This window comes from Globicephala melas, chromosome 11, assembly GCF_963455315.2.
Source record: "Globicephala melas chromosome 11, mGloMel1.2, whole genome shotgun sequence".
Taxonomy (NCBI): domain Eukaryota; kingdom Metazoa; phylum Chordata; class Mammalia; order Artiodactyla; family Delphinidae; genus Globicephala; species Globicephala melas.
In genome coordinates this window covers 94,222,169-94,247,596 of record NC_083324.2, presented here as the reverse complement: position 1 = coordinate 94,247,596, position 25,428 = coordinate 94,222,169, and the positions used below count along the sequence as shown (strand labels likewise).

Here is a 25,428-nt window from a genome sequence, read left to right as displayed (position 1 = left end):
CTTCAGCACACCCTAGGCTTCAAATTCCCCAGAAGGTGCTGTTGTTGCCTTGTACGCAGGGTGGGGGCTGGGTGCTGCAGGGTTAGTATCAGTGTTAGTGCTGTATTGTCAGCTTTTAGCCATCTCTGCAAGCCTGCACCATGGAAGAAGTGTCTCTCCACACCCTTGCCTTCCCCCAGCCACAGCCTTGTGTTGCTCATTACTTGGGGCAGGGGAAATTTCTCTCTTGTCCTGTCCAGTTTTAGTCTCAGGCAAGCTCTGTGTGGTGGGGTATCTGGGTGGGGCTGTCCACGGTCCTGCCTTTCTGAACCGTGGTAGCCACACTCTCCCTAGTATCTGTGATTGGTCTTGGGCAGGAGTCTTCTATCGTTCCCTCAGCAGTAACCGACTCTGCTTAGAATAGGATCCTGGGTCCTGGATGGTTTTCTGCCCCTGCCCCAGGGGTAAAGGATTTTTCCTTCTACTCTTCCCCAAGCTGGAGCTGCAGTGGGTCTTTGCTTGTCCCCTGAGGGTGACAGGATTTGCTGCCTTCCAGCAATGGCTAAGGCTTGTTTTGAATAGGAAAAAGGTATCCAAGAAGCACGCCAGGTTGTCTGTTTCCCTTAGCAGCCACTGATCACCTCCTATAGGCCGACATACACCAGTGGGGTGGCTCTCTCCAGTCTCTGTCTTTCTAGGGAGTGCTCGGTAGAGACCTGTGGAAAAGAGCTTGCAGGTGACTGTGCACTTTCCTTGTGTCACTTACTCCAAGCTGACCGATTAATCGCACACTTGGACTTTAACTGTCAGTTAAAATTTTAGCAGATTTCTTTTTACCCACTTGTATGGTACCCACTTCCTGTTCCTGTGCTTTGCCACAGGAAACATAGTGAGTATGTCACCTGTCTCCTTGGAGGGTCTTGTCCCTCTTTGAAATTCAGGTTACTTTGTTATCTTGTAGTGTCACCTGACTGATGGGCTAAAGAAGAGCTATGATTTTGTAGTTTATCTTTTTCTCATTGTTAGGATGAGAGTGACATTCTTTATAGCTTTCTATATCCTAAATTTAATTCAAATTTATATCTAATAACAGAATTGTTTTAGTAATCATAGATTTAAAATTTGACAGATCATGAACTTAGGAAGATTGCTGACACAACAAACTTCAGATTTACTGCTTTTTAAAACATGGCCCATAATATGCATGTATAGGTAATCTTCACATTTTTCTACTTGACATATTCTTTTTTTCTTTTTTATTTTTTTTGCGGTACGCGGGCCTCTCACTGTTGTGGCCTCTCCCGTTACGGAGCACAGCCTCTGGACACGCAGGCTCAGCTGCCATGGCTCATGGGCCCAGCTGCTCCGCGGCATGTGGGATCTTCCCGGACCGGGGCACGAACCTGTGTCCCCTGCATCGGCATGCGGACTCTCAACCACTGGGCCACCAGGGAAGCCCTACTTGACATATTCTTGCCTTTAGCTTCTTTACTCCTTGCTTCTCACCAACATTTGAATAGTATTGCTGATGCATGAAACATATTTTCCCATGTTTCCAAACCTGACAGCATTGTCGTCTATTCAGCTGTCCATAGCAGAAATCTGGGAGGCCAGACATCACATCTTCCTCACCTCCATCATCCAGGCCATCAGCAAATCCTAAATATTTCAAATTATTTTCAATCCTGAGGCCAGTGCCTAAGTCCAGGCCTGAGTTTCTCTCGGGACTCTTGAAATATTCTGATAGTCTCTCATCTCTTTCTAGTCCCCCTTTCCCATACTTGCCAGGATAATTAATTTTTTAAAAGGTGAATGTGATTGTATCACTTCCTTATTTAAAGTCTTTCATTGGCTCCTCATGACCTTCAATCTTCAGAATAAAGTCCACATCTTCAGGGTCTGTAAGCGCCCTCCCTTCCCCACAAAAGCTGCTCCAGCACACCTCTATAATCTGCAGCCAGTTCTCTCCATATTTCTCGGCTTTAGCCAAACTGGAGGTTTTGCAATTGCATATTCTCAGTTGTACATAATTCCATGATTAGATCATTTTGTCTTAGTGCAGTTTTTCATTCTTGGCTGTGCATAAGAATCAAAACTTTAAAAAATTCTGAAGCCCAATTAAGTCAGAATTTCTGAGGGTGATATTTCTTTTAGGCTCTCCCAAGTAACTCCAACATCTAGCCAAGGCTGAGAACCGTTAGCTTCGAGTGCCCCACTCCCCATTCCTCACCCTCATTCCATCTCCAGTGTGTTTATCATTTGGTTCAGTCCTGTTTATTTTAAAAATTCAGGTGGCGGGCTTCCTTGGTGGCACAGTGGTTGAGAGTCCGCCTGCCGATGCAGGGGACACGGGTTCGTGCCCCTGTCCGGGAAGATCCCACATGCCGCGGAGCCGCTGGGCCCATGAGCCATGGCCGCTGAGCCTGCGCGTCCGGAGCATGTGCTCCGCAACAGGAGAGGCCACAACAGTGAGAGGCCCGCGTACCGCAAAAAAAAAAAAAAAAAAAAATTCAGGTGGCAACGAATTCTCTTGGGATCTTTCTTGACATTTCTCCCTCTTGTTCTGTGTAACTATGGGTGTATGTACCCCATAGCGACAGCTGCATACTGTGCCCTGAAGAACCTGTGGTGTTAGAATATATGCCATTGACGTACCATTAGTTAAACACCCAAAGTATCAGGTCTTGATAATATATGAAAGTACTGTGGCTGTAATTTTCAGTGAGGTGTGGGGTAACAACCCAGCCCCCTGGAGCATATGTCAAAATCATCTATACCGGGAGTCAGCAAGCTTTTTCTATAAAGGACCAGTATTTAACATACTCAGCATATATATAGTAACTGCAGTAAATATATTCAGCTTTGTGGGCCACGTGGCCTCTGTCATAACTACTCAGTTCTGCCATCGTAGCATGAAAGTAGCCATCGACAATATGAATGAGTATGACTGTGTTCCAGGAAAACTTTATAGACACTGAAATTTGAATTCTGTGTACTTTCTACGTGTCATGAAATATTGTTCTTCTGGGTTTTCTTCAACCATTTCAAAATGTAAAAACCATTGTCAGCTCGCAGACTGTACAGAAACAGTTGGTGGTCAGATAGGACTCATGGTCCATACTTTGCCAATCCCTGATCTAGGGGATTTTTTCAAATTATAAATGCATCATCTCCCTGAGAGTTTAATAAGCTGCCTGTGTGGGACACATCCCCAAACTGAGAAGTCACTGGTGTCGGAAACTAAGGGGAGTGATTGCCTCACCTTAGATTTGCTGGAATGAAAAAACAAACTTGAGATAACCAAATTTGAACACAGATTATTTAAACATATAATGAGGACCATTTCTATAAAGAAGATAGAAATTATGAACAGCCCCCAAATTTAGTCTTACTGGTTTATTTTCACCTTGAGGCTTAGAGTATGCTGAATACATATAAATGTTCAGTATCTATTTGCTAATGATTTTGTTAGAAGGGTTAGATATGCTATAGAGGATTAAAAATTATGTTTAGTGTTTGTCTGTTGAGATAGGTTTTGTTGTTTTTATGACTTTTGGATTTTTTTAGTAAGTACCTCTTATGTAACCTTAGCCTAGAGTGGTGATTTCTGTCTTTACTGCATGTCATGATTATCTGGTAGAGTTGATGAAAATATAATTGTCTAGGTCCCCCCTCAAGTGATAGTTTTAGTTGCTCTGTGGGTAATTCTTGTGAGCAGTCTGGGTTGAGAAGCATTGGCTTCATTGAGCATGTTCTCCTTTGATGAATTCTAGAATGAAAAACTATCTTTTAAAGACAGTGTATCTGCAGTAAAGTAAAAAAACAAACAAAAAAAAAACCAGGCTGGTTGCTAAAAAATAATCAGTAAAGAATAAAATAATATAACCCATCTCCTCTCTTATCTTTAAAAGATAGCCATTGTTAGAATCTGTTTATGTGTTTCTCTGTACCTATAATTTTTGAACAAAAAGGATCACACAATATGTACCATTCTTTGATTTGTTTTTACTTAGTTAATATATTCTAGATATCTAGAGAAATTTATTTCTCATAAATAATTTTGTCCAAAGATTAAAATCAAAAGCACAGAAGAGGGCTTACCTGGTGGCGCAGTGGTTGAGAGTCCGCCTGCCGATGCAGGGGACACAGGTTCGTGCCCTGGTCCGGGAAGATTCCCACATGCCACGAAGAGGCTGGGCCCGTGAGCCATGGCCGCTGAGCCTCACGTCCAGAGCCTGTGCTCCGCAACGGGAGAGGCCACAGCAGTGAGAGGCCCGCGTACCGCAAAAAAACAAAACAAACAAACAAAAGCACAGAAGATAATTTTTAGTGACTTGGCAACCAGGGCTGAGAGAGATACAGATTGGGATCAGGGCTATTTCTAGAATTGTTTGGAGACTGGAACAAATCACTACTCCTCTGCCTCTTATCCCACTAAAAGTAAACAAACACACTGCAACAATTCAGTTTAAGATGAAGATTATGGACAGCCTTGAATAGGGAAAAATAATGAAAGGGCTTTAATGAAGACGGAATATCTCCTTTCAGTGAATTACGGTAATTGAATGGACGGCATGCTTCAAGGTTTCTGTTTTGTAAGTGTATTTTTAATTTCTCATTTTGTATTTTGCTTAGCACCAGCAAACTCTCCCTCTGGCTTCATCCTTTTATTGTTGCTTAGTTGCAAGAAGCTTGGATTAGGTGGGATATGGGTGGAAAGAGAAAACTGGGCCTCTGGGTGTTCACGTTAGCCGTACAAGCCTGCACAAGTTAAGAAAAGGTTGTCATACTCCTCTCCCGTTCTTAGCAACTGTTCTTTCTCTAGGACCCTGGGGCATCTGTCTTCACTCTACTCTTAGGCTCCTGCGGTTCTCCAGGTGTGCTGCGTTTGCCACTAGTGAGTCGGACCTTAGACAGACTTGTTTATCTGGAGTAGAACCAGGTCTTCAGAGGCCCTGTTCACTGACATGGTTGTATTGATCTATCAGGTAATTTAAAATAGTAGTAACGGGCTTCCCTGGTGACGCAGTGGTTGAGAGTCCGCCTGCCGATGCAGGGGACGCGGGTTCGTGCCCCGGTCCGGGAAGATCCCACGTGCCGCGGAGCGGCTGGGCCCGTGAGCCATGGCCGCTGAGCCTGCGCGTCCGGAGCCTGTGCTCCGCAACGGGAGAGGCCACAACAATGAGAGGCCCGCGTACCGCAAAAAAAAAAAAAAAAAAAAAAAGTAGTAACAACATGAAACCTAAATTAATTGTAGATATTCTCAGCAGCATTCGGTTTTTTTTCCATGATAAATAGTGTGATTAAGAAAAACAAAGAAACATAAAAATAAATTTGAGTTTGGGCAGATTGTGCTCAGTCTGCTTGAGGGATAATCCTGGATTGGACATTAGAGGACCATTTGAGATTCTGTTTCAGTTGTATAATTCTTTGATAGCTTGGGGATTTATAAGACATTAGACTTAATTTTCCTAATTATTAGGTATACTGACTATAGCTATATAGTCAGTAGGCAAACAACATTACTTATAATGTCAGATAATCCCTGTTCATAGTGTTACATATAGTCAAGAAAATTTTCACCCTACCTGTATTATAAGGACAACAAATAAAAGTGCTTTTGGGGGTAGCCCTGGTGAGAAGCAGGACTGGGGATCAAGGCAAATGGCTGCTCTTATTAAGAGTAGGTGCCTGTTCCAGCGCCTGTCTCATCTCAGAACCGCCTTGATGAGCATCCCTCCCCCGTTATTGCTGTATCATAGTCTCGCTTTGTTAGGAAAGCGAGACTCTGTCACTCTGGAAAATTATATCTTTTAAAATATAAATATTCTTCAGGGCAAGTTAAGCATTTTTGTCTTTATTTTTTATAAATTGAAGCTATTTGTTTGGGAGTGACAGTGTGAAAGCATTACTTCTCTGAAAGCTGGAAGAGAAAGACCTCTAAAAGGCAAGCTTTGTCTGTTTTTCCTTAATCACCAGCATCTCTCTCTTATGCCATAGAGAAGCATGCATGGTACTTTAACACAGAAAAATATATCAGATGTCTCTTCCTTGAAATGATTTCAAATTATAAGTCCATTCTAAGTGTCAATTCTTAAGAATTTAGCAGGCTGAAACTGATTTTTTAAAAAATCTGTTTTCTATATATCCTCTCTTCTTAAAAATTAAACTTTTAATTTTGAGATAATTGTAGATTCACATGCAGTTGTAAGAAATAGTATAGAGAAAACCCACGTGCCCTTTACCCCATTTACCCAATGGGAACATCTTGGAAAACTGCTGTATAATATCAAAAGCAGGATATTGACATTGATAGAACCCACCAACCTTTTTCAGATTCCACAAGTGTTGCTTGTATACCTGTACTCATTTGTGTGTGTGTGTGTTTAGTTCTGTACAGTTTTATCACTTGTATATGTATCCACCACCACAGTCAAAATACAGAGCAGTTCCATTGCCACAAAGATCCCTTGTGTTTGTAGCCATTTTAAAATAAGAAGTCCCCCATTTCCCTCTCCCCCAAGTCCTTGGCAACCACCATTCAGCCAGAAAGAGAGAGAATGAAAGGCATGCTCATCAATTGTCTGTAAACCAGGCTTCAATGAACAGTAACCGAGACTACATTGAAGAAAGAGTGATAGAGCTTGAGGAGTTCCTGCTAAGGACTAGCATACGACCTGAGAGACAAAGCATTAAAAAAATTCTGACTGATTCTTTAGTATGTAAAGGTGAGAGCCAAGAGGGAAATGGCCTGAAATTCTTAAAATCATAAAAGATAAAAATCACTGACTTATTTCTGAATTCTGAAGGTAAAGATCAGTTCATTTATTTATTGAACAGATAGTTTTTGTACTTATTGTACTTATTATTTGAATTAAGTGGTAGTTTTTAAAAATGTCTGGGCACTTAGTATAGAAGATAGGAAATTATATATCTAACAGCAGTTAATTAACTTATATAATTTATTGCAAGAGATTTGCAGACATGAGGGTTTATTAGAGAAATTAATAGATTATAGCTATATGATGGGCACATTTAGAGGAAATTAGAGGCTTTGACCTTCTGAAGTCATGGAGGGAATGACTTCCCCATCAAGCATTAGTGATGATGATAACTGTTAAAATTTATTTAGTACTACTATGTATCAAGTCCTGTACGAGGCATGTTTTTAATCTGTTATCTCATTTAACCTTTTTCCAGACCATAGGTGCTCACTATTTGTTAAACTGGATTTTCTAAGATGTTTTTCAACAGAATTATTAACATTTTGCTTTTCTTTTCAGAGATGTGGTACTGGATCTTCCTCTGGGCTCTCTTCTCCTCTCTGTTTGTCCATGGTGCTGCAGGAGTGTTGATGTTCGTGATGCTACAGAGGCATCGGCAGGGGAGAGTAATCTCTGTCATTGCAGTCAGCATCGGATTTCTGGCTTCCGTGACTGGAGCAATGATTACTAGTAAGTTGATTTAATTTTAAGCACATAATTTTATATGCACTTACAGTTTTGGTAACTTTATTCTTATTGTAAATGCAACAGTGTAATCTTTCATGTAGAATATTTTTCAGCACTAACCACACTTCATCTAGAAGGTAAAGATCCGTTCGCTTAATTACTGAACAGATAGTTTTGGTACTTCTGCTGTATGAATACTCATTATGGAAGGTTTTGGGGAAATGGAAAAGCTTGTAGAAATTGTCAAGAGGTAAAGCAGTTCGTGGGAAAATTTATCTTATAGTGGATGTAGTTTCTGCTTTAAAGGAGCTCATTATGTGGTAAGGGAGAGAGGTAGGCACACAAATATGCCAGTGATAATTGTCATTTTAAAAAAGTGAAGATAGGGCTTCCCTGGTGGCGCAGCAGTTGAGAGTCCGCCTGCCGATGCAGGGGACACAGGTTCGTGCCCCGGAGCGGCTGGCCCTGTGAGCCATGGCCGCTGGGCCTGCGCGTCCGGAGCCTGTGCTCCGCAACGGGAGAGGCCACAACAATGAGAGGCCCGCGTACTGCAAAAAAAAAAACCAAAAAACAAAAAAAAAGTGAAGATATAGCTCTTAGGTCCTTGATGTCATCTGCCTGTGACTACAAAATAAAAGTGCACTTCCTTCTTTTTTTAAAAGGATATTCTAAATATATTACAGATAATTTGCCTTCTTTAAAACCAGGCAATTAAAATTGGAATAAATTCTAATTTTGACATACTTAAAATATTTTTTAAGCTTTAGTTATTGTTATTTCACATAGTCTTAATTTTTAATCATTTTAATAAATTTCAGGACAAATTGGTTTATTTATATTTTAAGAACAGTTGGAAGTTTAGAAGTAGCAATTACATGTTTTTTTTCCTTTCAAATTCTTGGGTTTTAAAGTTTTTAATTTTTTTATTGATGTATAGTTGATTTACAGTGTTTCAGGTATACAGCAAAGTGATTCAGATATACATATATATGTATTCTTTTTCAAATTCTTTTCCATTATAGGTTATTACAAGATATTGAATATAGCTCCCTGTACCATACAGTAGGTCTTTGTTGTTTAACTATTTTATATATAGTAGTGTGTATCTGTTAATACCAAATTCCAAGTTTATCCCTTCCCCCCCTTTCCCCTTTGGTAAGCATAACTTTACTTTCTACATCTGTGAGTGCGTTTCTGTTTTGTAAATAAGTCTATTTGTATCATTTTTTTTAGATTCCACATATAAGTGATATCATATGATATTTGTCTTTTTCTGTCTGACTTACTTCACTTAGTATGATCATCACTAGGTTCATCCATGTTGCTGCAAATGGCATTATTTCATTCTTTTTTATTCTGAGTAATATTCCATTGTGTATATATACCACATCTTTATCCATTCATCTGTCCATGGACACTTAGGTTGCTTCCATGTATTGTCTCTTGTAAATAGTGCTATAATGAATATTGGGGTACATGTATCATTTTAAATTAGAGTTTCCTCCGGATATGTGCTCAGGAATGGAATTGCTGAGTCATATGGTAACTCTATTTTTAGTGTTTTAAAGAACCTCCATACTGTTCTCCATAATGGCTGTACCAATGTACATTCCCACCAACAGTGTAGGAGAGTTTCCTTTCCTCCACACCCTCTCCAGCATTTATTATTTGTAGACTTTTTGATGATGGCCGTTCTGACTGGTGTGAGGTGATACCTCATTATATTTTTGATTTGTATTTCTCTAATAATTAGCAATGTTGAGCATCTTTTCATATGCCTAATTGGCCATCTGTATGTCTTCTTTGAAAAAATACCTATTTAGGTCTTCTGCCCATTTTCTGATTGGGTTGTTTGTTTGTTTGTTTGATGTTGAGCTGTATGAGCTGTTTGTATATTTTGGAAATCAATCCTTGTCGGTCGCAGCGTTTGAAGATATTTTCTCCCATTCCATAGGTTGTTGGTTCATTTTGTTTATGGTTTCCTTTGCTCTGCAAAAGCTTTTAAGTTTAATCAGTTCCCATTTGTTTGCTTTTGCTTTTGCTTCCATTACTTTAGGAGATGGATCCAAAAAACTCTTGCTGCGATTTATGTCGAAGAGTGTTCTGCCTATGTTTTCCTGTAGGAGTTTTATAGTATCCAGTCTTACCTTTAGGTCTTTAATCCATTTTGAGTTTATTTTTGTATATGGTGCTAGAGAAGGTTCTAATTTCATTCTTTTACATGTAGCAGTCCAGTTTTCCCAGCAGCACTTTTTGAATTTCTCCATTTTATATTCTTGCCTCCTCTGTCGTATGCAGATTGACCATAATAGTGCACTTCCTTCTTAAACACAAATTATTATGACATAAGTCTCCCCTGGCCTACTAGAAATTAGCCACTTTACGGTGTCCTCCAGCTGTCTGCAAGTTTTCTCCTGTGCTGCCTTATGTGCGTGTCCTACAGCCCTCAGGTTCACTCCCTCTGACCTTCTCCTCTTAGCGCTGTACTTAGGCCCCAACTCCAGCCTGGGGTTCTGCTGTGCTAGATGAGCTAGAACTTAGATGCATCCTGTTGAGCCTGGAGGGCCCTCAGCCGCTTCCTTCGTGTGGTTCTGCCGGACACTGGTGCTTCTCTTTGCTGTGTGGTCTCGTCACTGCAGGTGAACAGCAGAGCTTCTGTTGCTGTTCACTCTGGCCGGCTTCTGGGAGGCTAGGGTAGCTGGCTGTCGCTGCTGGATCTGCTTCAAGACTCGCCACCGAGGGCTTCTTCCTTTCTAAGTTCCTTCTTAGCCCCAGAGATGAGAGGAAGTCCTTTTCTTCCATGGCTCCAAGGCCTCCCTCCTTCTGTGTCCCACAGTCACCTTTTCCCAGAGTGATCAGCATGCCTTGCCTTGAGGGGAGAGCCCTGTTCCCATGTCTCTGGGTTTGTCCTGTGAGACAGTCATAAAATAGTTGTGGGAAATAGGGAGTAGTCTATTTCCTCATCCTGTCTTCATTTACTATTCAGTTTTTGTGTGTTATCTTGTGTTAGGTTTTCTTTGTGCTGCATCCAACCTGTAAATTTCTCATGTGGTACTTCATTCATTTTGCCATAGGTAGAGTTTAAAACAAGAAATCAGATTTCACTGAAGCACCAAATGTGCAGAGTGGAGTAGCAGGAAAGTCAACTGGAAAGAGCCAGATCCTCAAGGGTCTTGGACGGCCAGCCAGAGTCTGGACTTTATTCTGTGGGTCATGGAAAACAACTAGATATTTTAGAATGGGGTTGGAAAGGGGCAAAGCAATTCAATAGGAAAATCTATTTTATGGCTGAATGTAGAATATATGTGAAGAAAGAACCAAGAAGAAACTCTGAAAGGGCAGGGACCTTGTCTGTCTTCATCACTGCTGAATCTCCAACAATAAAACAGTACCTGGAATAGAACAGATACTCAGAAAATACTGGTTGGATAGATGGATGTAGTAAGGGAGGCAGCACAGAGGAAAGGAAGGAAGAAAGTGGGGGGAGGGAAGAAGGGAGGAAAAAGGGGAAAGAAGAGGAGTTGAGGCATTAACTGTGATCTGAATTGAGGCTAGATCTGAACTAGACTAGTGGCGGTGGGTTGGAAAAGGAGTTGGTGTCAGGACTGTGGCAAAGGGAAAAATCCAAATTAGTTGTTATTCACTGTGGTGGCATACAAAGAGACATGAAAGGGACTGCTGACATTCTTGATGTGGGCCACTGCTACAACTGTGGAACCGTAAACAGAGGAGGAAGGAAGAAGGAGCAGCTTGTTCCCAAGTCAAAAGTAGTATGTGTGTTGTATGTGTGTTTATTGCTGTAAATTATTGTGAAATTTTAAAGAGAACATGATTCTACTTCCCTAATGATGTGTATCTACATATTATCTGCTTTCAGTTCAGTCAGGAATAAAATAAGCTAATGATTTTGGAAACCACAGTGTTATATTTAAAAATCCTTACAAATATGTCTGACACAATTTCAAGTAAAAATTTGTATGCAGGTTAACAATAAAACATATAAATTTCTTCTGGCTAACTTTTTGACCTGCAAACACTTGAATTAAGAAAACTAGCCACTGTGAATATTTAACTGCATTTATTTTCTTAATGTATTTTGTGAGTGCTATAGCACGATCACAGCTGTATATTCAGTTCAGCACATGATGGCTGACTGAATATAGATACATATCTATTATATTTTACTACCTCTTAGTTTTTTTTTTTTTTTTTTTGCGGTACGCGGGCCTCTCACCGTTGCGGCCTCTCCCGTTGCGGGGCACAGGCTCCGGACGCGCAGGCCCAGCGGCCATGGCCCACGGGCCCAGCCGCTCCGCGGCTCGTGGGATCCTCCCGGACCGGGGCACGAACCCACGCCCCCCGCATTGGCAGGCGGACTCCCAACCACTGCGCCACCAGGGAAGCCCCCTCTTAGATTTTTATTTCCAGAATAGAGTGATTTTTCATTTCAGTTAGTACTGATAGTTAATACCAGAATTGGGAGGAAATGGGTTTCTCTATAATGCCATTGCTTGGCATTGTATTGCTGTCTAATTTTAGCGAGTCTGAGGGTTACAGTGACACCTCTTTGTTGGTTTAATTTGCATTTCTCTGATTACTAATGAATTTGAACATCTCTTTCTATTCTTATCATATTTTTAGATTTCTTCTACAAATTGCTTCTTTAAATTCTGTGCTTTTCTTTTGGGGTTCTTGTTTTTTTATTAAACGATAGATGTTTCTTAGATGTATTGGTGTCTTATTGGTTTTGAACTTTGCAAATAACTTCTCTGTCTTTTATCAGTACCTTCATCCATGATGTTGTTTATTGAGTAGAAATCTTTATTCTATATAATCAGCTTAAAGAGTCTTTTTGCCTAATTTAGAATTTTATTTAAGAAGTTCTCCTCCACACCAAGGTCAAAAGATACTCTGATATATTTTCTTTTGTTAATTTTATAGTTTTACCTTTGTATTAAAGTCTTTAATTTATCTAGAGCAGGACTGAGCAAACATTTTCTTAAAAGGCCAGACAGTAACTATTTTAAACGTTGCAGGCCAGAGGGTCTGTGTCACTACTATTCTGCTCTGCCATTAGGGCATAAAAGCAGCCATAGACATTGGTAAATGAATAGGCATGGCTTTTTCCAATAAAACTTTATTTACAAAAACAGATGTCTGACATTCAGGTCATAATTTGCCTTCTGGTCTAGAGTGTATCTTTGTGTTTGGAATTAGATAGGATTCCATGTGTATTTTTTTTTTCCTCCCATGTAGTAAGTCAATTTTTACCACGTCACTAAAAAAATCTATCCATTGATTCATCCTTTTTTGTGTACTGTGTTCTCAAGGTACATGGACCTGCCTTCAAATTCTGTTCTGGTTTGTTAGTCTTTTTATCTGTTCTTGCAGCAAGGCCTCATTTTTTTGTCTCTATTATTTTGTAGTATTTCTTAATATCTGGTAGGGCTGGTCCCTCTCATTTCTTTTCTTTCTCAAAGTTAACATAACTATTCATGGACCTTTATTCTTTCATATAAATTTTAGAATATGTCTACTGAGTTCCTCAAAAAGTATAACTGTTATTTTTATGAGGATTTAATTGATTGTAGAGGTTAATTTGGGAAGAATTGACATATTAAATTAAGTCCCACCCAGGAACATGTAATATATCTCCATTTGTTCAGATCATTTTCTACATCTTTTGTTAGAGTTTAAAAGTGTTTTTTTTCAATAGGAGGATTGTATATTTTGATTAAGTTAATTCCTAAACTCTTATTATGTTACGGTTCTTGTGCATGGTATCTTTTTTAATTACATTGTTTAGTTTTATTATATATATATATTATTTATAGAGAAATGCATTTAAGTTTTTTAAGTTGAGTTTATGAGAGATTAATAACAAAGCAAAAAACTGGTTTTCTGGAAAGATAATAAGGTGAATAGATTGCTGCCGTAACTCTAAAATAGTTAAGGCAGAAAAGTAAAACATGGAACAACATAGAAGAGAGAACTACAGACTCAATAGTATAGGTAGAATAAAGGATTATAAAAATGACAGTTTTGTAAACAGTTATATATTCCTAAATATAAGTTGCTAAAATTGGCATAAGAAGAAAGAGAAAATATGAATAATACAATAAGTATGTTTAAACAATTGAAATGTTGAAGACTTCTCCTCCCAAAAGAAGTCCAGGCTCAAATGAGGTTTACAGATGAGTTCTACCAAATTTTCAGGGAACAGTTCCTATTTTTTCCAAATTATTGCAGGAAATGGAAAGATTAAAAACTGTGCACAGCATATTTGCTGGATCAAAGTAATCTTGTTGCTAAACAAGTTGAAGACTACAGAAGGATGGAAAAGTATAGGTTCATTTACTTTAGAATGTTATCCTAGGAGTGCAAAGATAGTTCAGTATCAGAAATGACTACGGCTGTATGCCAATAAAACATTATTTATGGACACTAAAGTTTGAATTTCATATAATTTTTATGTATCATGAAATATTATTATTCTTTTGATTTTTTTTAAACCATTTAAAAATGTAAAAACCATTCTTAGCTCACATGCTGTACAAAAACAGGTGGTGAGTCAGACTGGACCTGTGGATCATAGTTTGCTGACCCCTGATCTGATTACACAAACAGAGAATCAACATCATTAGAACCAAATCTGCCTTAACCTTTATATTTGCGTTCTCTCAGGAATGTGGAGGGCAGATCAAATCACTTTTCAGTGGTCCACCTCTCTGCAGACACTTTATGTTGCTGTATATGGACATCTCTGTCACTGGTGACTCTTCTCCTAGTCACCCTTGTCCTTGCAGGTTTACATCTGTTATTTACCTTCAGCTCAGCTCAGCAGAATTGCTTTCTCCACTTCATCTTTGCTATGCCAGTCTTCTCTAGCTCCTTAATACTTTGGGAATCTTTACATATTTCTAATTGATACCTTCTGCTGTTGTTCACAGTGGCAGCTCCAAACATGTTTCATTTATTTCAGGCACCCTATACACTTCTGCCTTCTTCATTCTTGCACACACTTCACCAAGAAAATAACGATCACAATATTTGTACTCCTTCAACTGGCTGTTGTTCAGCAAAATACATCTTAACAGGAGTGAAAACTAAAGCACAAATTGGGGGAAGATATTTGTTAGCTTATATAAATGTAAAAAGATTAATATCCAAACTATATTTTAAAAAACCCTATGAATCAAATAAGAAAATGACAATCCACTAGAAAAATGGACAAAAGATTTGACAAACATTTCATAGAAGTAGAAACCCTAATGGCCAAATGTGAAGAATATGTGAGGAAAAGCTCAATGACATTAAAAATCAGGGAAACCCAAATTAATTGCAGAGATAACATCTCTCACCTGCCAGATTGACAAAAAAAATTTTTAAAGATATCAACTGCTTCTGAGGATATGGAGTAACTGGGATATAAATTGGTACAATTACTTAGGAAAACAAGTTGGCATTACCTAGTAAAGTTGAAAATGCCCATAACATAGGACTGAGCCATTCTGCTTTTACCCACGTTGTAGAGAAACTCGTGTTTGCGTATGTGTGCCAGAGGTCATGTTACAAGGATGTTCACAGAAGCAGGGTTTGTCATTGTTAAGGACTAGAAACAATGTCATCCCCAGTAGAATGGATAAATCAGTTGTGGTATATTCATACATGGAATTCTGTACAACATTGGAAATGTATGAATTACTGCTGTATACAACAAGATGGATAATTTTCTGAATATAACCTTGAGCCAAAAATTCCAAAATACTTAGAGTATCAATTTATATAAAATTCATTTATTTAAAAAACTAAATAACAGATATCTTAGGATATAGGCAGGCAGTAAAGCTGAAGAAAAGCAAAGGAATGATAAAAACCAAATTTGGGAGGGAATGGGATGTGACTGTGGAGACTGCACTGGAACCTCAAATGAAATAGTAATGTTCTTTTCTTCAGTTGGATGGTGGTCCTTGGGAATTTGTTGTGTGTTTTTTTTAACAGTCTACACGTATTTTATAAATACTCCTTCATATCTGCTCAATATTTAATAGCAGTGTTTCCAAAATCATTTAATAGGCACACAAAATTGTTTTCTTTCAGATCTTTTTGATTAAGAGTTCCACTGGAACAGTCTTTTCTGACTAGTGCTTCTGGGTTGTGAAATGATATAGTGCAATGGGAGCTAGTGTTAAATCTGCTTCTCTTGAAGGGAAGTTGTAACTTACAAATTGGTTCCTGATTATCTGCTGGGCGGAAAACAGTAGTTCGTTTTATTTTCTGTATAACACTATAAATATCTCTCTTGATTTTGGAAACTCTGGAGTTTTACAGTGGTTTTTCTCCCCTTACATTATAGGGTTGAAGATCTTATCCTCTGTTTCTTGAAAGAGTGTAAAGAAAAGTGGGTTATTGGTGGTTTTGTAAGTTATTCCTCAAACAGCAAGCCTTCCAAAGTGAAATTCATTTTATTTATTTGCTTTTAACGTCTGTTTTTTTAACCCATCTGAATTTACTCTGGGGAGTGGTGTGAAGTAGGGACCTAAATTTATTTCTTCCAAGTGGCTATCAGTTGTTCCACACCATTTATTGAATGATGAATCATTGATTGGAAATTCCTTTATCATTTACTACTGCAACAACTACTAACCAAAATTTGGAGTACATACTGGGACCAGACACTATTTTAAGCACTTTCCAAGTATTATCTTCAAACCCACCCATTTTACAGTTGAAGAAATAAGGCACAGGGAGGTTAAGCGATTACTCAGTGTAACACAGCTACTAATTAGTGGAGCTTGGATTTTAACCCACAAGTCTAGCTCCAAAATCCATGCTCTTAACTTTATATAAGCATGGGATGTTTGAATTAACAAATTGGCACTTCCCAGGCAGCCTGAGCTAGTAATTGCTATGTTTTTCACCTTTTGGATCATTTTTGAAAATTTAATGCTAGAGAAATGGAGGCCAAATTGTAGTTTTTAAAATTGAAGATAGTCATGGAAATCTAGGGTGAACCCAAAGTAAAGACAGTATTTTTCAGGTTTATTTTAACATAATTTCTGATAACAAAGAAGGCTAAGATCTTTTTTATTTTCAGAATGTTATCCAATTCTAAAATTTGAGGATATGATTAATTATACTAGTGAAGTTTATTAATTGATTAAGTAAATGTTGGTGCTACTAGGAGTTTTATTTAGTATTGAGATGATTATCAGTTACTTTATTATTTTATGAATTCCTTATTCTCTTTTTCACTAGGTGTAAATGTGAAATGATAGAATGATTTGGAAATTTATAGCCAGACTAACCTGGATTGAAATTCCAGCTCTGTACTTACTATATTTCCTTGGGCTAGTAAATGAAACTCTCTGAACCTCTGTTTTTTTCATCTTTAAATTAAGTAATAATACTCAGGAGTGGTATCATATTTAAGATGATAAAGTTCCTGTCAAGATACACAGTATGCTGTAAATATATTATATATTTTAATTCCTTCTTTAAAATATGTATATGAAAGCCCTTGGCTTAAATTAATAATTTGCTTTTCCTATTTATATCTTCTATGGAGGAATATAATATTTTGAATTTAAGTGAACTCTGGAGTTAATTCTTAGCTAATTTTTATGAGTAGAATTTCTATCTCAAATAATTATAATTCAGTGTCTTCAAATAATTTATTTCTGTTCTTTTTGTTTGATCATTCTAGGATACATAGACAGTTTTTTCTAGAGAAGAGTTGTAAGGCCATCTCAACCTGTGAGATGGCATAACCATAGTTTAAATGTTTCCTTTTATGATTTCTGAATGTACTTTTAAAATCAGCCTCATAGATACCACATCATTATACATACTATAGCAATCAGATGAAGTGTTGAACCGAGCCTCGGGGCTCTGAAGCTCCTGAGATTCTCTCATTCTCAGAAATGCACGTTATCTAAAAATTTCTCCTAGAACAGATGGATGTCAGGTTCATACTCCACTTTTATTAGATGTCAAGATACTCGTCTCCAAATACCTCTACAGTTGTATGCTTTATTAAAACACTGAAACCATTTTATATGGTAGATTGTGAAGCACATTAGTCACAATTCTGATATTTTATGGGACATTTAAGAATTCATTCATTTTACTGAAATAAATTAAAATTCCTTTAATATTAACTTTTTTCTTGAATAATTTAGAAATTATATTAAATTGTATGGTTTTCTGTATTATTATTTATAATTACCAATATATTGTGTCATATGTTTATGAAAGTGCCGATGAGGTCTGGCCGATTTAACACCCAGCTGAGAGATTACAATAATGAATTACTCGTTTTTTATGAACATATTTTATGTCAGGTAAGCAGCATATACCATAAATACATATTTTGCAGTTGAATAGAAAAGTCTGTTATTCAATTTTGTGGGTAAATGCGGTATGGTAGAGTAACTTTTACCAATCACATGGGAACTCTTTCATAGAAAATTATAAAATGAGAATGACTGATGATTTACTGTTTGGCTCAGATGAAGAGAGATTTTAAGTTACAGCCATGTAGCGTGTCTCAGAATGAATGAAGGTGTTATTTGTCTCTCCCTCTTTCTCGTCTAGGTGCAGCAGTCGCTGGCATTTACAGAGTGGCAGGGAAGAACATGGCCCCCTTGGAAGCACTGGTGTGGGGCGTTGGACAGACCGTACTGACATTAATCATCTCCTTTTCAAGGATTCTCGCCACACTCTGAGGTTTCTGTGGGCACGTCTTACTTCACATAAGGAAGCAGATGTACAGATTCTCTGAAAATGGCATTGTTAACAAGGGAATGAAATTGTACAAGAATGTGGAAGGAGCAGGTCAAAACATAAGGCCTTGAGCTGTGTGGGAAGATTGCCCTCTGGTGTTCAAGTGATTGCACTACCGCACCGCACCTTACGTGCCTCCGTCCCAGGCAAGGCGCATGACACTACGTGAAGCTACAAGAAAAAGCACCTTGTTTAGCTGCCAATCAGGTTAACACTGGCGTTGAATCATCGTTCTTAACAGTGTTGTGTTAAGTTACAGGGACGTTTTGAAGAATTGACATATGTGCCAAACTCTTTTCTTTTTTTTTAACATTGATCATGTGAAATTTGCAAGTGTAGATGTAGATGAGTGCTGTGAACATATCTGACATGAATTCAGGTGGTGTAGTGAGATTTTTGTTTTGTAATGCTAAATCCCGTATGAGTGCTGCATACCGAATCATTTAATAGGAGACAAATTATTTGATTTTTAATGTTGAACGTTTCTGGGATTTAGGGCTTTCATATAAATTAGGCATTATTGTTACTTACGTGAAAAATAATACTTAATGGAAAACTGCTGAACTCTTTTAAGGACTCAAAGTAGATCTATAGGGTGCATCCTTTTCACTCACTTAAGTAACACTCTTTTAATAGTTTCCCTCATACATAAACATTCTATTGATATGAATTTAAAAACTTTACGGGTCATACACATTGATTGTAGCTTGTGTGTCACAAAAGTATAATTTGAAAATTTTCTTATAAATTTTGTAAGAAATCTGAAATGCACGTTGCATTCTTGACCCTTCTAAGAAAGTTTTTGCCATGTAGCTCATGGAGGAAACATCTTTACAACTAGTATCTCAGTGGGATTATATCACTTGTTGCATATACCTTGATTTTTGACAAAACGTAAGCAGTCTTTCATTCTAGAGTATTAACTGTATTTAAAGAGTGGCCTAAATTAGGCTATGAAAACAAGAAGCCTCATTTGTAGATAAGAAACATATAGGAAGAGTAATAAGCTATCTTACTTTGGGTATGTGGTAGCATCATAATTTCTCTGAGTAAAAATTGGGGAATATAGTAAATAATTATAAAATTTGGCAACAAATCTCAGCATATCAACACAGTATTGAATGCATACTTGAGTTATTCATTTCAGTTGTTCAGCTCTTGTTTTATGCTGTTATTTAAGTTTACTAGAATCTGTGATGACATTTATTAGAATGAAAAAATCCTTAGAGGTTTTAAGAGGTTTTGGCAATATGTAATTGTATTTAAGAGTACAAGAAGTAAGGGCAACACAGAACGTGGTGGAATTTGTCTCCTACTGAGATTTTTTTAATACCAGGTACAATTATATATATGGTAACTCAAAGGGAGAGCCAACTGCAGAAAATATAAGTTAAGGACAATCCAAACAATAATCTGATACTCTAGCCTCACTGTTTTATAACCTAATTTGGAAAAACGTACATTTCTATTAGGTTCCATGCAAATATAAGACCTTTGTTACCCACGGCACCGTTTCTCCACCAAAAAGCTGAGTAGTATCAACAACTCACCGATGAGGAACTGGGGGTATTTTACCAGTACGGAAGCCAGTTTGGGGCGGTGCGGGAGTTTAACAACACTGTGGCTTGGAAATTTGTTTTTAAAAACCCAAGAAGCAAGTATGCATTCTTAGAGATCTTTAAAGTAAATCTTAAAATTGATTCTTTTTATTATGTTCAAGCCTGAAATTGTTTTCATGTGTTCTTTATATTCCTGACATTTTCCTAAATTAAATTTAGGCCTAAATCTTCCAAGTCAATTTGATTTTTCCTTTTCTGTTAGACTTGAATTGTGTTCTTCCTTTACTTTGGTTATTCTTTAAATTCTTTAAATTCTTTGGTCAATAATTTAAAGTGTTCATATTCTTTGGGAGGAATTACCAGTAATATGTTGAAATGGTATGAGATCTACAGAAATGAATATTTATTTTAACACATGGTTATTTTATGTTTCAGAAAGTTACCATGGTAAGGTAACATGGAACACATGGTTCAGAATCTGAAATTAGCCAGAAAATAACTTGGACACATTAAGTGTATGGCTGCATGGACCAAAGAGAATGAAACTCCTGTTTCTGCTCTAGAATGAAGTATGAGAAGGTGGATCAGTTTGTAGAGTGTCCTGCAGTTATCTCATTATCAAGTTGCTTTACGTTATGAGGAGTGTGTGTGTGTGTGTGTGTGTGTGTGTGCTTTTAACTTTTGGGGGAATTTTTGGTTTCTCTGTTGTTTTTAGTTGCTTCCATTGGGATTTTGTGCAACTGTTACTATTTCGATGTTTTGAAATGCAGTTGATAGTATGAATTGATGAAATGTCTTAATAGCTGTTTCTGTGATGAGATTTTTAAAATGTTATTGGTTTTCTTATAGAGACAAGTAACATTTAATGATATATATCTACATACACATATATCATTATATACACATATATATATAAAGCTGCTATATATGAATACAGTCTAATTGGAAAGCTTTTGTTCAATGAACACTTGGACATTATCGTGGAGAACTTGATACATTTGCTCAGTTGAGTGATCTTTTAAATCAGTTTAAGGAACTTTGAGATTTTTTAATTTGGGGAAAGTTTTCTTGGTTTAATAGTGGTAGAGATCCTTGTTTGTGATGTGACAAAAGCCCTTATTGATGTATTTGGGTTAAATCTTCTTAAAATTTACATGTGACTTAGCAGTAAATTTTCTTTGTGAAAAATGCAGGAGGGAAGGGGAGAATCCTCTGCAGTTTACACTTCGTTATTTTTAAAAATGCTTAATAAAATATTGCTGACAGTGAAATCAGTTCCTCAGAGAAGAGACTCCTGTATGCCCAAACTAATTGTTAATTAGTTAACACAGGGAGTTAACATAAGGAGAGTCCTAAATGGTGGCCATATTCAGTGTTTGTAGGTTAATTATTCTTACTTTAGATCTTAGTGTTTACTGAACAGTGTTATAGTTTGTAACCCAATGTACTTTCTTAGTATTTGCAGTATACATTTCTACTGCCCCCCCAAAATGTGAGGGTTTTGTTTGTACTTTAAGTGAGAAATAAAGAAATGAGCTGCCCTGTGTATCATATATTTGTGATGTAAGGAACAGGAATAGTTTTTAAAATGTTCTTGGAAAACGTCTTTAGAGAACCTCCAATTAAGATGAGGAGAGTGGGGCTGCCATGTCAGTGTGCCCAAGCTGGCAGTTAAACGCCAGCGAATTCAGTTTTGTAAACATTTTTGGTGGATCTACTATGTACAAAGTGCTGAACCTGGTATTTTCTGTAGTAAGTACAAGGATGACCAAGATGGGGTTCCCACCCTTGAGTCCCCAAGAGCTACCAAGATGATTTAAATCCTAAAACAGTTGGGAGAATATCTTGCTTCTAGCTGAGAGCTTAAGTCCTGTTTTTTCCCCCAATTCTGATTTTTCTCAGTTTATTAACCAAACGGAATACCGTGACATAGATTTGAATCCAGGCCCTCCCACTTGTTGACTTTTTGTTTATGAGGGTGAAACAGTACAGTCAGCTCTCCATATCTGCGGTTCCGCATTCAGGGATTCAACCAACCTTGGATTGAAATATTCAGAAAAAATTTCCAGAAAGTTCCAAAAAGCAAAACATAAATTTGCCCCACACAGGCAACTATTCATATAGCATTTACACTCTATTTACACCATTTACATAGCATTTACATTGTATAAGGTATTATAAGTAACCAATAGATGGTTTAAAGTATATGGGAGAATATGCATAGGTTATATGCAAATACTACACCATTTTCTGTAATGGCCATTTTCTATAAGCATCCTCAAATTTTGGTATCCATGCGGGTGCTGGAATCAATCCACTCTGGATACTAAGAGACGACTCAGTATTTAACAGTAAATGATCAATAGTCATTATAATTTTTTTTAAATACACTTTGCAATACCAATTGAATATATTGTTTTGTAAGATTCAACTGTTTTCTTCCATTTCTACATTTTCCCTACATATATTTTAAGATGGAAACTAAAAAATTTCTCTTATAATGTTGCTTCTCCTCTCCACCTCTTTAGTTTTTAAATCAGCAGATAGTTCTCTAAGAGCACTTTTGGGAATTGGTGGCAATGGAAATGGCAGGGCAAGCCGAATTCAATATCAGGCTGTGTTTATTACTAGTTAAAACAGGGAAAGGGAGAAGTAGCCGGGATTTAGCCCTTACCTTATCCTGCTTGCTTCTTTTGGATTTACTCAGCCAATATTCATTGAATCTCCACTACACGCAACTTACTCTCCTTGCTTTCGGGGTGGAGGGGTGTCCCCTCTCTCTGTGTACCTCCCACCGCCCCAGCCTGTGGCTTCACCGTGCCGGGTGAGAACAGAACTGGGCTGCAGTGTCTGCCACGTCCCTCCTTCCATGGACCAAAAGTGCTTAAGCCCTACTTGTTGTTTGTTTGTTTTTAACTTAAAAGGAAATACTTTTATTTTTAATTTATGTCCATTTTATAATTCAGGAAGTAACAAGATGTTAAGAGGACTTTCTGAAATGTTCTCAAGCTACTTCACTCTCACTATTACAAATGTTTCTCTCAGAAAGTCTTAATCAGAACTCTTCAAAGAGTTGCCATTTGTTTTTAAGATGGAAGAATGTGGAAAGTTACTGAAGAAATTCTAGTGACCTAGATTGCAGAGAAGTTTGGCAACACTTGGGTAACTGGGTAAACGGTTGTTTCTTTTAATAATCGGGTGAGAATCTCAGTGGTTAAAGTTGACTAGTAATTTCCCTCATCTTCCTGTCCTTTTTATAACATCGTGGAGGAAGACTCTACAGCATAAAAAGAACATTATTTGATTAAAAACTGATTAACTTTTTCTAACATGTGGTAGCATTTATAGCAGAGGGAAGTTTAAAGACAGGAAGAAATGTCGGAGGGTTACACACAAAAACACAGACACACTTGATGAGGCACCCTGCGTTATGTGAACACAGTTTCCCCCTCTGTTAAGACTATAAACTACACTGTATGAGTACATTTAGTGCATGTTTGCAAAATACAGTGTTTTTTTATATGTGAGACTAAACTTACCACAAAGCATTTTGAAATCGTACTACATTTTCGTGCGTGTGGTGGTAGGTTTGCCTACTAACTTAAGGATGTCTGTTCAGTGTAGGCAATGCAATGTTTTTGAGGAGGTTGCTGAAGTTGTTATCTAAAAATGTATCTATGAATTTGTTTAGAGGAAGTAATGCTTAATATATAAAGTATTTTCAGTAAATGTGGAGATATACCAGTTAATACACTATTAGATTAGTGGAAACACCCGAATTTCTGAGAGCACTAAGCTATGAACTGTAGCCATCTCCCCTGAGCTTAGGGGACTCATTTTCACATTCTTTACATTCATTGCACATATGTTGAACTTATGTAATAACCCTTTCCTGATTTTGAGAACTAATTTAGCAGTTTCTTAAAAATATTCCTCCCCCTTCCATACAGATGTCATATGGTAAAGTTTAAACATATGTACAGTTTGTTGATAGACTCAAAAGTGCTGGTTTAGAAGAGAATGTTCTTAACACCTTATGGTTATGCAGCTATAATCTTGCTGAAAATTAAATACTATAAGCAAGTCAAGAGAGCGTGGACCTCCTGCATGTTTTTTTAAATTATATCCTGTGCCCGTATATACCTCCCCTCAGTGGTGACATGACTGTCCCCATTTGGGAACTGTATTTACGTATGTAACTGAAACTGGAAAGCAGTGTTACATAAATATATAGGAAGAGGAACGATAATGCATAATCACCATAACTATAACACTTTCTCTCCTAAACATATTACATATTGATAATTTCTAAAAAGCATCATTTTTTATAGCCCTGTATAAATGAATGATAACTTGACAGTACTATTGGTGGTGAAAAGTTTCCTTTGTTTTTAAATTAAAGTATTTATACATCATCACTGAGTATCTTTGGGAAGGAACATTTTAAAGTTTTCTCCATAGAAGGCAAAATAGAGGCACTTGTTTGAAAAGTAATCAAAAATGATTTACTTTAATACTGGATGAGTTGATGGTCTAATTGTTGACACTTTCTTGGTATTTGTGATATCGGATGCATTTACGATGGAGGAATTTTAAAAGTTCTGTACGTCTCTCAAACACATGCACACACACGAGCTCTACCAATATAAAATTCCACAGTATTTTTCATTTCAGTCATATAACTAGGTAAAATTCATAGGATCCTACTGTAAAGTATTAACTCTCAATTCTAGTCATTCTAGAATGAGGGGATCAACTTTACCTTAAAGTTAATCAATGAAAATGTTTTTATTCACACAGCAAAAATATAGTTTACCTGATAGGTATTAAAAACTCACTTTCAAATTGTGTTAACTCTCAGACCACTGATGAATCATTTAGTAAACCACAGTGCAGTTTTTAAAAGCTAAATGATGCCTTAGTGCCTTGGAAGTTAAGATACTTTCGCAAAGTGAATTTAGTAAGATTCAGGATTGGTACACCTATTGCTGGATTCAGAGGTGAGGAACAGTGTAATTGAATTAGGTCCTTGCGGTTTAGTAAAAATCAGTTATTTCACCATTGACTATGACAGATGACAACTGCTTTCATTACATTTTCATGATGTGGTATTTGTCTTTTTTTTTTTTCCAAGTAAGTTTGAAATGAGAGAAAATGTCAAGACAATTAAACGTGGAATTTTAAAATTCGGTTTTGTTGTAAATTAGAGAGTCTAGCGTGAACAGTGTGAGCTTTATATTGTAGTACAAGGGCAGACACTTCATGTAACTTTTAGGAATACGTTTACCATCAGGGATTTTTTTGTTTTTTTTTACTATAGAAATACTTAACGTACTGTGAAGCTTAAAGACAGGAAGAAGCAGCCTTGGAGGGGTAACGCATAAAAACAAAGGCGTATGTGATGAAGTATCCTACATTATGTGAACACAGTTTTCCCCCTTCTGTTAAGACTATAAACCACACTGTATGAGTATGTGTACTGCATGTTTACATAATACAGTTTAATTTTGAAGGGTTATTTAAAAAGTATGTTTATTTATAATACCTAACAAGCTGTAAATATTGTATACTATTGATTTTTAATTTTATATAAGCAATTTTTTATTTCCAATTCATGTACAAATCTCATTGTGTATATAGCATAATTTCCTGGA

General features: G+C 37.2%; 1 protein-coding gene across 1 annotated transcript in view; it reads left to right on the top strand.

Moving 5' to 3' along the window:
- TMEM170B (transmembrane protein 170B) overlaps window positions 1-24,920 on the top strand; it is a 42,395-nt gene extending 17,475 nt beyond the window's left edge. The window contains exons 2-3 of the mRNA XM_030881429.2: window positions 7,263-7,433; window positions 18,027-24,920. Coding sequence (XP_030737289.1) covers window positions 7,263-7,433; window positions 18,027-18,157 — 302 coding nt within the window. The 3' untranslated portion in view covers window positions 18,158-24,920. The remainder of the gene's footprint in view (window positions 1-7,262; window positions 7,434-18,026) is intronic.
- Window positions 24,921-25,428: the final 508 nt, after the last annotated feature.